This window comes from Gaeumannomyces tritici, assembly GCF_000145635.1.
Source record: "Gaeumannomyces tritici R3-111a-1 unplaced genomic scaffold supercont2.1, whole genome shotgun sequence".
Taxonomy (NCBI): Eukaryota; Fungi; Ascomycota; class Sordariomycetes; order Magnaporthales; family Magnaporthaceae; genus Gaeumannomyces; species Gaeumannomyces tritici.
Genome location: NW_008804545.1, coordinates 4,039,765 through 4,050,450, shown reverse-complemented (window position 1 = coordinate 4,050,450; position 10,686 = coordinate 4,039,765). Strand labels below are relative to the sequence as shown.

General features: G+C 57.7%; 4 protein-coding genes across 4 annotated transcripts in view; 1 reads left to right on the top strand and 3 right to left on the bottom strand.

Annotated features, from left to right (window-relative positions):
• Nucleotides 1-487, bottom strand: part of GGTG_01263 (hypothetical protein) — a gene marked incomplete at its 5' end in the record, with an annotated part of 1,489 nt that extends 1,002 nt beyond the window's left edge. Inside the window, 2 exons of the mRNA XM_009219024.1 lie at nucleotides 34-160; nucleotides 270-487. Of these exons, the coding sequence (XP_009217288.1) occupies nucleotides 34-160; nucleotides 270-487 (345 nt within the window). The remainder of the gene's footprint in view (nucleotides 1-33; nucleotides 161-269) is intronic.
• A 505-nt stretch (nucleotides 488-992) lies between these two features.
• On the bottom strand, nucleotides 993-4,030 carry GGTG_01262 (hypothetical protein; the record flags this gene model as incomplete). Its single annotated transcript, XM_009219023.1, has 4 exons — nucleotides 3,987-4,030; nucleotides 2,555-3,752; nucleotides 1,249-2,472; nucleotides 993-1,169 (listed from the first exon to the last, which is right to left on the bottom strand). Exons 2-4 carry the CDS (start codon nucleotides 3,518-3,520, stop codon nucleotides 993-995), a joined length of 2,367 nt encoding a protein of 788 aa, XP_009217287.1. The 5' UTR covers nucleotides 3,521-3,752; nucleotides 3,987-4,030.
• A 2,481-nt stretch (nucleotides 4,031-6,511) lies between these two features.
• On the bottom strand, nucleotides 6,512-8,202 carry GGTG_01261 (monothiol glutaredoxin-5). Its single transcript, XM_009219022.1, has 2 exons — nucleotides 7,333-8,202; nucleotides 6,512-7,234 (listed from the first exon to the last, which is right to left on the bottom strand). The coding sequence occupies exons 1-2, from the start codon at nucleotides 8,038-8,040 to the stop codon at nucleotides 7,148-7,150; spliced, it is 795 nt and encodes a 264-aa protein (XP_009217286.1). The 5' UTR covers nucleotides 8,041-8,202; the 3' UTR covers nucleotides 6,512-7,147.
• A 664-nt stretch (nucleotides 8,203-8,866) lies between these two features.
• Nucleotides 8,867-10,674, top strand: GGTG_01260 (hypothetical protein). The gene is made up of 2 exons (XM_009219021.1): nucleotides 8,867-9,475; nucleotides 9,612-10,674. Exons 1-2 carry the CDS (start codon nucleotides 9,380-9,382, stop codon nucleotides 9,819-9,821), a joined length of 306 nt encoding a protein of 101 aa, XP_009217285.1. The 5' UTR covers nucleotides 8,867-9,379; the 3' UTR covers nucleotides 9,822-10,674.
• The last annotated feature ends 12 nt before the right edge of the window (nucleotides 10,675-10,686 follow it).

The window sequence follows — 10,686 nt, the reverse complement described above, 5'->3', positions numbered from 1 at the left end:
CTCGGCCGCGCACAGGTGCCGCGCCAGCTCGACGTTGGCGGCCAGCGCCGACGCCAGCGCCGACCGCCGCGCCGCGAGGGACGCGTGCGCCGCCCCGGGGCCGTGCGTCAGGGCGGAGAGGAGGGCTGGGGTGGAGAGTATGTCGGCCAGGTCTTGCTTTCTGTTCCTTCGGGGGAGGGTTGGTTAGATGCGGAAAAGCGTGGGGGGATAAGGGGAACACATGACTAGAGAAAAAAAGAAGAAAAAAAAAAACAAAAAAAAAAACGCACGACCTGTCCTCGAGCATCTTAGGCAGCCACTGGTCGCCCGGGTCCTCTGGGATCTGCTCCGGCTGCTGCGCGCCCGACGCGGCCTCGGGCAGGCCGCCGCCCTGCTGGTCCGGGAACGGCGGCGGGCGCGGCGACTGCGACGACGCGGCCGGCGTGCCCATGCGGCTGGCCTCGTGGCTGCCCGGCTTGGGCGGGAGCACCGGCGGCGCCGAGTACATGGTGGGCTTGCTGACTGGCTGGTTGGCTTGCAGTTTGGTAGGTAGGGTTGGTGGTGGCCCGTCGGTGCAAGCGGTCGGGATTAGTTGTTGGTTGGGTCGGGTTTGCGGTCGTCGCGCAGGTGGACAGGGCGGAGCGGAGCGGGCGGGCGGGCATTCGTCATAGGTCACACCTAGGCAGCCAAAACGCCCCGCCCCTCATGCTGCCGCTATCTTATCAATGACAGACGCACCAGGCAGCTCAACCACACGGCATTCAACCACCACTCGGAGCAGAGATGTTTACTGGACTGTCCAGGCGAGATGCGACTATATAATCTGGGTATAAACTTGGTGGTGTTTGCCGCAATAACTCTTTTTTACCCTTGCTCAAAAAACAAGCTAACAGCTAAAACCAGCGAGTTCCACTGCGGCGTCACTTTTTTTTACCATCACAGCTCTCGAACCGGTGCCATGCGCTTTGCCCAAATGTGAGAACACATGATACGCCTGCGAGATGAATGTGCAGTCATGTCTTCTTTTCAAACTCTCCCGATGGCTCTCCTTGTTGTGCGTTTGGACTGTTGAACGCAAAGCCCGAGCTGCCGTCCATCGTTGACCCGCCAGGGATCGGCGCCACGCTACCGATGAACTGGAAGTTGTCCGGCGCGAAGCTTGCCGAATGTGCATAGCTCTCAAAGGCGTCCTACAACCAAGACGTGTTAGTGCTGCTCGGTCCAGACCCCTTCACTTTTTAACCCGCCACAGCATGGCATTTCACCTACCCAGTCAAAGCCGCCCGTGGTAGTAAAGTCCATGGGGTTCCCCGTGTTCATCAAGGAGGCGAATGGAGACGCCGCGTTGTTGATTCCCGTAAACATGTCCATGTTGAAATCGGGAGACATGGCCGCCTGTGCCTGCCCAGAGGCCTCGCCACCCATACCCATCGCCGAAGGAGCCGCGTATGTTGCGCCCCCTGGACTCTGTATCGAGTCTAGCATGGCCGCCGTGTTTGGCGACAGACCACCGCCCGAGAGCATACCAAGTGTCATGGCTGCCGAGTGCTCAGGCTTCAGCTCCGAACTGGAGGGTGCGCCAAAAAATCCAAAGCCGTCCTGTCTCGGAGGCGCCGCCGCCGTGCCGCTTGGGTCCGGCCCAGGGCTTCTGATCTTCTCGAGCAGGATTCGGAGGACCTGGGACGCCTTCCATGCGTCCACCGATGTGTCTTTCATCCCGTCCCAAATCCCGCGCGTTACCTCGAGCGCCTTCACCATCTGGATTCGCTGCTGGGGGGTCCAGAAGAACAGTCCCTGCGAATCATGGCGCTGGCCCGACTTCTCTTCCATGTTGTCGTAGTGGAGGTCGAACCCGACAAGCATGGCCGGCGTAAGAAACTCCTTGGTGGCGACCGAATTGAAGAACCACTGCATCGACCGGAGCCGCCCGTTCCCCTGTGACTCTCTGTGCATCGCCTCCAGGTGCCGCAGCGTCTCCATTGACGCCTCGATGGCCGTGCGCCGTGAGTGGGCATACCGCGGGTTTTTCCTCGACCGGGGCAAATAGTTGCGGTGCAGCAGACAAAATATCTTCTGCACGAGAATGTCAATGTTGAGCCGCGCGATGATCAGCGTGAGCGGATCGTGCGAACCCTCGAGGGGCTGCAGCTTCAGATGCGGAGGCAGCTCGGCAACAACCTCCCGCAGCCTGGCATCCAGGCGAAGGATCTCATCGTAAGGCACCTGCGCACCGATCCTGGTCGTTGCCTGGATGATGCGGCCCAGCTCTAGCCCTAACCGCACCTTGGCGATCATGTATGCCATCGGCGTCGGTTCCGTCCGCGGGCGCGACGGCGGCAGGACTTTGGTGTCGGGCCCGAATTCCTCGTCAAAGATGTTGCTGGGGAGCTGCGTGTCGCAATCCTCGTCGTGTATCATTGCTGGGAGAGAGACCTGGAGAGAAAACATGATGTCACACATCCTGATCAGGGCCCACGTGCGCCGTCTCATTTCCTGAAAGACAAACGAATGTTAGCGTATCGGCCAACCCATCTCGGCACCACAGGAAGCACATGTTGACAGGGTCACCACTCACAGCCTGAAACGGCGTTATGGACGGGAACCATTTGGCGTCTCGGTGATATCCCATCCTGAAGGCCACTCTCGTGGTCAGGGCGCTTATCATCCACAGACCCACGTCGGCATCGTATCGGGACGAGTATTCGCCGAATTTGTACAATATCAACGTCTCAACCGTGTATTCGCCTGGTTTGGTGTAGTCCCCCGTGACAAGGCACTGCACTGTCCTCAGCCGGTACTCTGCCGCCAGCTCGAGCGAGCGGCCTTTCCACTCGGCCGGCTCGTCGCCAACCTTGTGGTAGCTGAGCATGGCCAGGCACAGAATGGAATAGAGCATGCCTAGCCACATGATGGGTGTCTGTGATGGGTCTTCCCAGTGTTTCTGGAGCGTCTGGTGGAACGTGGGCGCGTGTACAATGTTGACGGCGTTGTCCATCGAGTTGAAATACCGCCCACAAAGCGTGAGCACGCTCGACTTGGACGGCAGCTCTGCCCGCAGCTCGACCTCAGGGGCAGGTGCTGCCCCCAGTAGGAGTGTGAGCCCTTGGAGAGCCGACGGCGGTTTACTCTGGCGCACCCGCGCGTAGCTATTTTCAAGGTCTTTTTTGTGGTTGATGAAGTACGTCTTGACCTCCGAAATGCCAGACAGGATGCTGTGCCAGTGTTCCTGACCAATGTATATCGACTTGCCCTTCTCCGGATCCACCTTCAGGAACCCGAGCGACGTGGAGAGCCCGTTCTCAATATCACTGTCGTCGTCTCCGTCGTCTCTAGTGCCGTCGAGATGGCCATGCGTTTCGTTTCGCGCCGAGGATGTCCCGTCGGTCGTCGTCGTCGTCGTCGTCGGCGTCGCGCCGGTGTGCGTGGCCGAGGCGCTCGAGGAAGCCGTCGTGGCGGCCGCCGCCCCCAACCCTTCCAAGTTGGCGCCTCCGTGCATGAGTGCTAATACTAGGCCTTCTAAACGGTCAATACGGTTCTGCATGTCATCCGGGCTCGTTGCGCCTTGACTTTGGTTCTTTTTACGTGTCGCAGGTGATGCGTACGAGCAGCTGCTCGTATCCGCACCCTCACGCTTGACGCAGTTGCTGCATGGGTGACTCCTGTCACATTTCCTAAACCCAGGTAACGTGTGTAAGCGGCATAACCTTTGCCTCGGTGCCGATGCCGAGATTTTGGTGTGTGCGTAGATCTTGATGTGCGCGCGTGCTTACAGCCTAGGTGGTCAGGGCACAGAAAAGTTAGCGTTTTCAGATTCTGGGCTGAGTACTAAACACATATGAATCGTGGTAGTCTCCCGCACGTGGCGTGTGAGAGGGGTATAGCAGCCGAGCGGGCTCAGGGGAACGGTGACAGAACAAGATGAACCAGCCCCGCGGAAGCCTGAGCCGTAAACCGCGCCAGGTGGTGGTGGAGGGGACCGTGAGGAGGGGTACATCGTAAAAACCGACTTTCTGGTTCTGCATGGATAGCAGCTAAGAGGGACGCGGTTCCTCTTCCGGACCACTCGGAACTGCTCCTCAGGGGAGTGTCCTCCCGAGGAGGGCGTCGTCGACGGAGGCGTGGGGGTCATTGTGTGACGGCTATGGGAGCACAAAGTCCGAGGCGGGAGGGAAACGTTGTCGAAGGGAGACCTCAAGGTTGAGTAATCGTTCCGGAGTTACGAGAAAGCGGCAGAGCGGTTCTGGGGACCGGGCTGGCCTGTGCCTCGTTCTCATATAAGGCCGAAGAATCCGCCACGTTTCCGCCCGTGGGCACACCAGGTCCCTGAGTGGCTGGGTACCAGTCTCTTGGCCAGTGGTAGTAAGAATGCGGGCCAGGGTCACACACGCAGACAGAGATCCGCCTCTTCAAGCTGCGCGCCCTCCTGGCGTGGCTTTAAGCCGACGGCGCGGAGATAGACCCAAGCTGCAGATGGCAAAGCAGCCAGAGGTAAGGTAAAAAGGCGTACCCGCTGTTGTGGGGTAGCCGGGGGCGGATGTCGCTGGATTGCTTGCCCTGATGCTTCTCGGAAGACGTAAGAAGTGAGCCTCACCCACCCCTATCTGACCCCAGACTGTGGACGAATCCAGATCTGCTCCTCCCTGTTTGTCGGTCGCCACCAGTAAGCCTGAAGCTGCTGAGGCGACACACCCACGACAAAGTTCTAACCGACACAGCACAAGCAGCCTTCTCGTTGGACGGCAACGGCCGCGCCGACTGCCACACGAGCCAGTGTGGATCGTCTTCCCGGCAATGAGGTATCCCCACCTAGCCCCTCCAGGCAGCGATGATGGGGATCGCAGCTCAAGGTACGGCTTGGGACCGAACGGGATGACAGCCTGCATACGCGACTGAACGGACAGTGCGGCGCAACAGGAGCAGTGTCTGCCAAGAGCCTCGCGCGCGCTTCCTGTGACCCTCCTTCAGCTCTCTCCAACCTCCACCACAGGCGCAGTGGCAAACGTGTTGCTCAACAAGCTGGTGGTAGCGCGATGCGCGCGGGATATGGATAGTCGGGGTGGTGTGCTATGCAGCTGAGGAATGCTTAGCTACCACAAAGAGATTGGGAGAGAAGTACGATGCCTGTACGCACCCAGGTCGTCCATGTTAGCTCCTACCTACCCCAAGCCGCGCTGGAGGGGAGGAAGGGAGGAACGTGAAAAGAGAAGGTGCGTCCTCGCGGCGGACCGGCAGCAGGGGATGGACGGCGCAACCCACCAGGATCCCGGAGGCACCGTCGCGGGAGAGACAGGCCAGTCGCGGATTGGACTCACGTATGTGGTAGCAATTCGCGCGCGGTCGCTCAGGAAAGCAGGCGCGCGCGCAAGAAAACGAGGCTGACAGCGAGTAGATCCTGCGGCCCGGGACGTTGGAAATCGAAAGCGGCGACGCCGTCAACCCCACGAGAGAGCGGCAGGGTGGGGCCCCTTGTTTGTCAGGATATTTGTTTTTCAGGACAAGGTCGAGGGCGACCCAGCTCGGCTGGAAGCTGTCTCGGGGCTACGCGACGGATCAAGGGAGGCGGAGGAGAGGAGAAGAAAATAGAGGTTTGGATTCCTAAGAATCGGCAAGCATCGCGTGAAGTTGGCGGCCTGTTTTTTTTGGGAGAGTGTGTCAGACGGCAGCTCCAAGAACATGACATACGTCGGTCCATAATGCCACCCCCCCAAGGTGTCTGGCACAGGGCCTGCGTCGGTTTTAGCGGGATTAACAGCCTGCGATAGAAGAGCCGTGAACCCCTGGTCCTAACACGGCGGGGTCACACCATGGAGCACTGAGGCTTAGCGGGAAGGCTAGCCGTGATCTGCCCCAGGCTGCCAATCTGGATTTCGTCATCGCTGGAATACTATCATTCATGACTGCGCTGCACTCCCTCTGCAAGCGCATCTATTAAATATTCTTCAACTAATACCTGACCGCACACCCGAATCAGCGAACAGTCGGCTTTGGATTCCCTGACTCCTCCTATCGGCTCCTGCTGCTGCGACCATGTGCGTCATGCAGCAACCGGCAGGCCTACGAAATTCGGCGACGTCCGACACATGCCATCCCTTTGAGCAGAGGAATCCTTGTTTGTCAAGAGATGGATGACCTATCCAAACCACACCAAAAAACCTGCAGTACCATCGTGAGGTATGCATGGTGTACCCTTGGCCTGCAGGCTCAGGTTTCCAAAATATCACCTACCCATCCACCAACTGAGGATCCCATTGATCGTTCCTAGTTCTCGTGCTCGGCCTACCTCGACCGTCTTTGATGCTGATTAATCGTCAGCGCTTCCGGTGACTCACCCTTCAACACCAATGTCACCTTGCGCATTGTGGGGAGCGGTTGATGCGAAATACCGGCGACCACATCCCAGGTGATTGCTCAACAACTGTCGCAGGCATAGCCATCCCTTCTCTTGTGCAATCGACAATCGTATTATGTATTTGGCTCTTGCACTACTCGTCGTGATCTAGGTGCTTGGGCTTGGGTCGACTTATAAATCACATCGCGGCTTCCCAATTCACTCCTCATATCAACAGTGCACCCAACACCTTGCATTCAGCTTCATCTTTGATCCCATCTCAAGATTGATAGGTTTCCATGTACTCCTAATGAGCCATGTCTGATGATTGTTTCCAGTAGATGTAACCCTTGCCGGTGTCCGGTATCGTCTCGATCTTCTTCTTTCATTCCGCATACCAAGCCTGCTCGACGCTGCTACTTGGTTGGTATCTTACGTCCGCGTCTAAGTCTAGCCTTACTTCCGCGCAGCGCAGCTGCCCAACATGCCTCAAATCACAAACGTTGCGATCGAGTGACTATGAGCCATATCGTGGGCCCCTTTGATTCACAATCAAAGTCATCAAATAGCGCTTGAAATCCTCCGTCTCCATTCTGCTTTCCCGTGACAAGCACATACCGGGTGTGTGCCATCAACGACGTTGGGTAGCCTTAGATTCTCTTCTGTGGCTCCTGGGCCCGACGAACCTTGGGAAAGCCCTTGAATTATGCCCCAGCAAACTGTCCGAATGATGGGACAGGGAGAAAGAGAGGTGGCATCGGCCACGTGAGCTCTCTCTCCAAGACAACCTCCCCAAGAAAGCTGTTTCTTTGTTGAGGGTTTGAGTGATTATGGTGAACACTATGGCTCGGAGACAGTGGGATCGGCACCAGCCTTAGCGCTATAGGCCTTGAAGAAATCGGCGTCGTTTGCCATCTCCTCTTTAACCTGCAGCCCCAGAGTTATTGTCAGGTTAGCATCTTCTGCCACACCAAGACGTTATGCGAGGTTGAGTTGAATGCAAGTGTCGGTTGATGTCGCCTTACAATGTCCAAGCCTCCGACCAGCTCGCCGTCGACCCATAGTTGTGGGAAGGTAGGCCAGTCGGCGAATTCCTTCAAGCCTTGCCTAACCTCGTCGTCGGCTAGGATATTGAAAAACCCGTACTTGACCGAGTTCTCTCTCAGTATGGCGACTATCTGCCTCGAGAAGCCGCACTGCGGTGAGCTCGGCGTGCCCTTCATGAAGAGCATCACCGGCGCCGCCTTGACCAGATCGCCAAGTCGCTTGAACAGTTCCTCCTTCTGCTTCGCCGGATCTTGGGGTGCGCCGGTCGTAGCGGTAGCATCGCCGTTCGTGGGGGCGACCGTCGTGGCCTCGGCCGTGGCGCCGGTGGGGGAGGAGGATGCGCTGCCGGCGTTCGCCTCAATGGCGGTGCGGACTCGCTGGGCACTGTTGCCGCTGACGGACTCGAGCACCTTTCCGCCGCGCGACAGCACGACGAAGGGGACGGCGGTTACGTCGTAGGTCTCGCTGACATCGCTGAGGTCTTCGGCGTCGAGCGCGACCCACGACGTCGCGGGCGGGTCTGCCACGGGATACTCGGCAGCGAGGGTCTTGAGGACCGTGGCCATCTGGGCGCAGGGCGGCGCCCATGGGGCGTGGAAGTAAATAACCAGGAGGGTCGTAGGCGGCAGGGCGGCCAGGTGCGCCTCCCACTCAGGCACGCTTGTGATGTCTTTGATGGTAGACATGGCTGTATCGTCGTCGCTGCTCGGCGTAGGTGCACGGGTTGAGAGAGGAAAAGGAAGAAGAAGAAAAAAGAAGAAGAAACAAGCCAGCGTCTCGTGAGTCGTGCGCGCCGTCACTCTTGGGCTGCCAGGTGCGCATCAAGTTTTGTTTCGATATCGGCCAAGCTGGCTGCCCCGCCAGGCCTTTCAATCAGGAAGCCCCTCATTGGAGCAGCTCATCCATCCCGTCATTGGAGCGCGCAGTGTACTAATTGCGCCATTTTGTGATTGCACCCGCCCCAGACACGGGCAAGTCACACCTCAAATTTCTGATACCGGTCTGTCGGTATACTGTGCGGCGAAATATGGAAGCCATGTAACCAACTTGAAACCTCCTGGCTGTTGGGCATGCAAGATATCCAACCTACGTTGTCGGCGGGCGGCCTGGTCTGCGCTGTGCTGCGATTTCGAGACAGGCGCCATCGTCCGGGGTTGATACAATCAAGTCAAAATGCTCACATGGTAGCTGTCTCTCAAATGTCATGGTAGTTTGCGCCTCGATTTGTGGTCTGCCAGCGGGCAATCGGCCGGCTTCGGCAGTGAGTTCAATCCCACCCAGATGGCAAATCGGTAAATTCAATGCCATCCTGGTGGGAAGGGCCCAAATGGGAAGGAGGAAGAGCCCCAATGGCTGTGCACCGCACAACGCGCCGAGCCACAGTGGTTGCGACGCGAAGAAAGAGGGTCCAGACAGTCGGCCCAGAAAATCGGCCGAGTCTAGAAACGTGGGCCGCCCCCTTGAGTGGCGCCCTCCCGGGCTTCGTCCGCGCGTTGCTCATTTTAGGGGCCGCGTTGGCAGCACAGCGCGTGCATAGCACAGCCCAGCCCCGTCCTCGTTGGGAATAGGAGGCACATGTGTAATCCCGGGGGCGCCGAGTAGAGCTGCAGGTACGCCAGGCCGCCTTTGCTTGCCTCTAGACCGCATTCGCGGCATGCCCACTGGCAATTTGGGCTCAGCGCCACTGCCCAAACCGAACTTTCTCTGATCCCGTAGTCTGTAGTGCATGTCTCCACCTCACTGGTTGGGGGTTTGGTGTTGCTGACCTGAATTCCAGATATTACGACCGCAAATTTCTCAAACACTCTCGCCTTCCATCTTCACCTCCTCCCCCTTTTCCTCTTTCTTCATCCATAATCACTTCTCTCCTTTCCTCCCCCACGCCAGCCGAGTCGCGACGCACCACATCCAGTCCGCAGAAATCCTACACATCGAGCGCGACAATCTGCTTTCCGGCTTCAGAGAACCCGAGACCCATACCAAATACAACAGTCAAAAACAACAACACAGCAACCAGTAATAATAATGTCGGCCCAGCAATTCTACCAGAACGGCCCTCCGCCGCCGCAGGGCTACGGCAGCCCGCCGCCTCCTCAGGGCTACCCTTCGTACCCCCAGCAGGTATGTGATGCGACGCGATGTGCTCTGCAATTTGTCGCAATTGATTTTTCCTTCTTTCCTGTCGCGTCTCTTCGCGCCAGCCCTTGAAATCAGAAACCCGACAGTTATCGCTAACGTCTGAATTCACATTCCGTAGTCTTACGGAACGCCGCCGCCGCCCCAGGGTGGCTACTACCCTCCCCAGCAGCCGCCGATGCAGTACCCTCCCCAGCAACAGGCACCTCCTCCGCAGAAGGATGGCGGCGCCAAGAAGGGTTTCCTGGGCGGTATTCTTGCCTGCTGTGCATGCTGCGTCTGCTGCGACTGTATAGGAGACTGCTGCGAGTGCTGTCTCGAGTGCTGCTAAAGGAGCTTCCCAAGGCCGGACGCCAGCGACGGTTCAAACCCAGCAATCGACCAGCGCCCACACAAGCTCTTGGGCATCACCGCCAACGCGTCATGCCGAATTTGGCGCCCCGAGGCAGCGGCAAGGGTAGTTCCGCACCTGGACGGCGAAAAGGCGGTGGCTTTGCGTGGGCGGTCAGACACAGGATTAAGTCGTAGACGCACGAACTTAGTTTGATTGGGGTCCTAGCTTATACCCTCACTTCACTTGTCGTCTGTTGCTCTAGATGGGAGCTGGGCCAGCGTCAAGTCTCGCTGGCTGGGAAAATTGAACTGAAAAAAAGAGAGAAAAACTGCCTGCCGGATCCTGTATATCTTCTTTTTTCACCCTGCGCTTTACTGAAGCGCGCGAGCTCAACACCTCCCTCCGTGGGCTACCTATTTCCTACTCCTGCTATTTTTCTGAGGAAAGCTATATTAATTTGATTTCTTCTGTTTGTCCTTCTCCTTTTCCTGCCTTGTCACTTGCTTCCTCACCTCACGCTCTTTCCGCCCACCCTGGTCATCTCTCGGGGTTCGATGTACGGCGCAGTGATCCGCGTCTGCCATTTGACCTGTGGCTTCCTTCAAGCCTCGTACGCTCTCTCACCGTAGGGACATTTGAATCTCTCAATGCTTCTTTGCCTCCTGTGTTAATTCCTACACACAAAAATCTACCCTGAGACTGCTGCTGTAGCCAAATGGTCGAATCAATGCCCAGTTTCTCGGGTCCCTGTCCACGTAATAGTGATAGCTCCCTTCAGTCTTGCTCTTGGGAACTCTACCTAGAGGCCAATCCGTGAGGTTGATTCGGACGAATCAAGAAAATATGTGGTGCTCGACGTCCA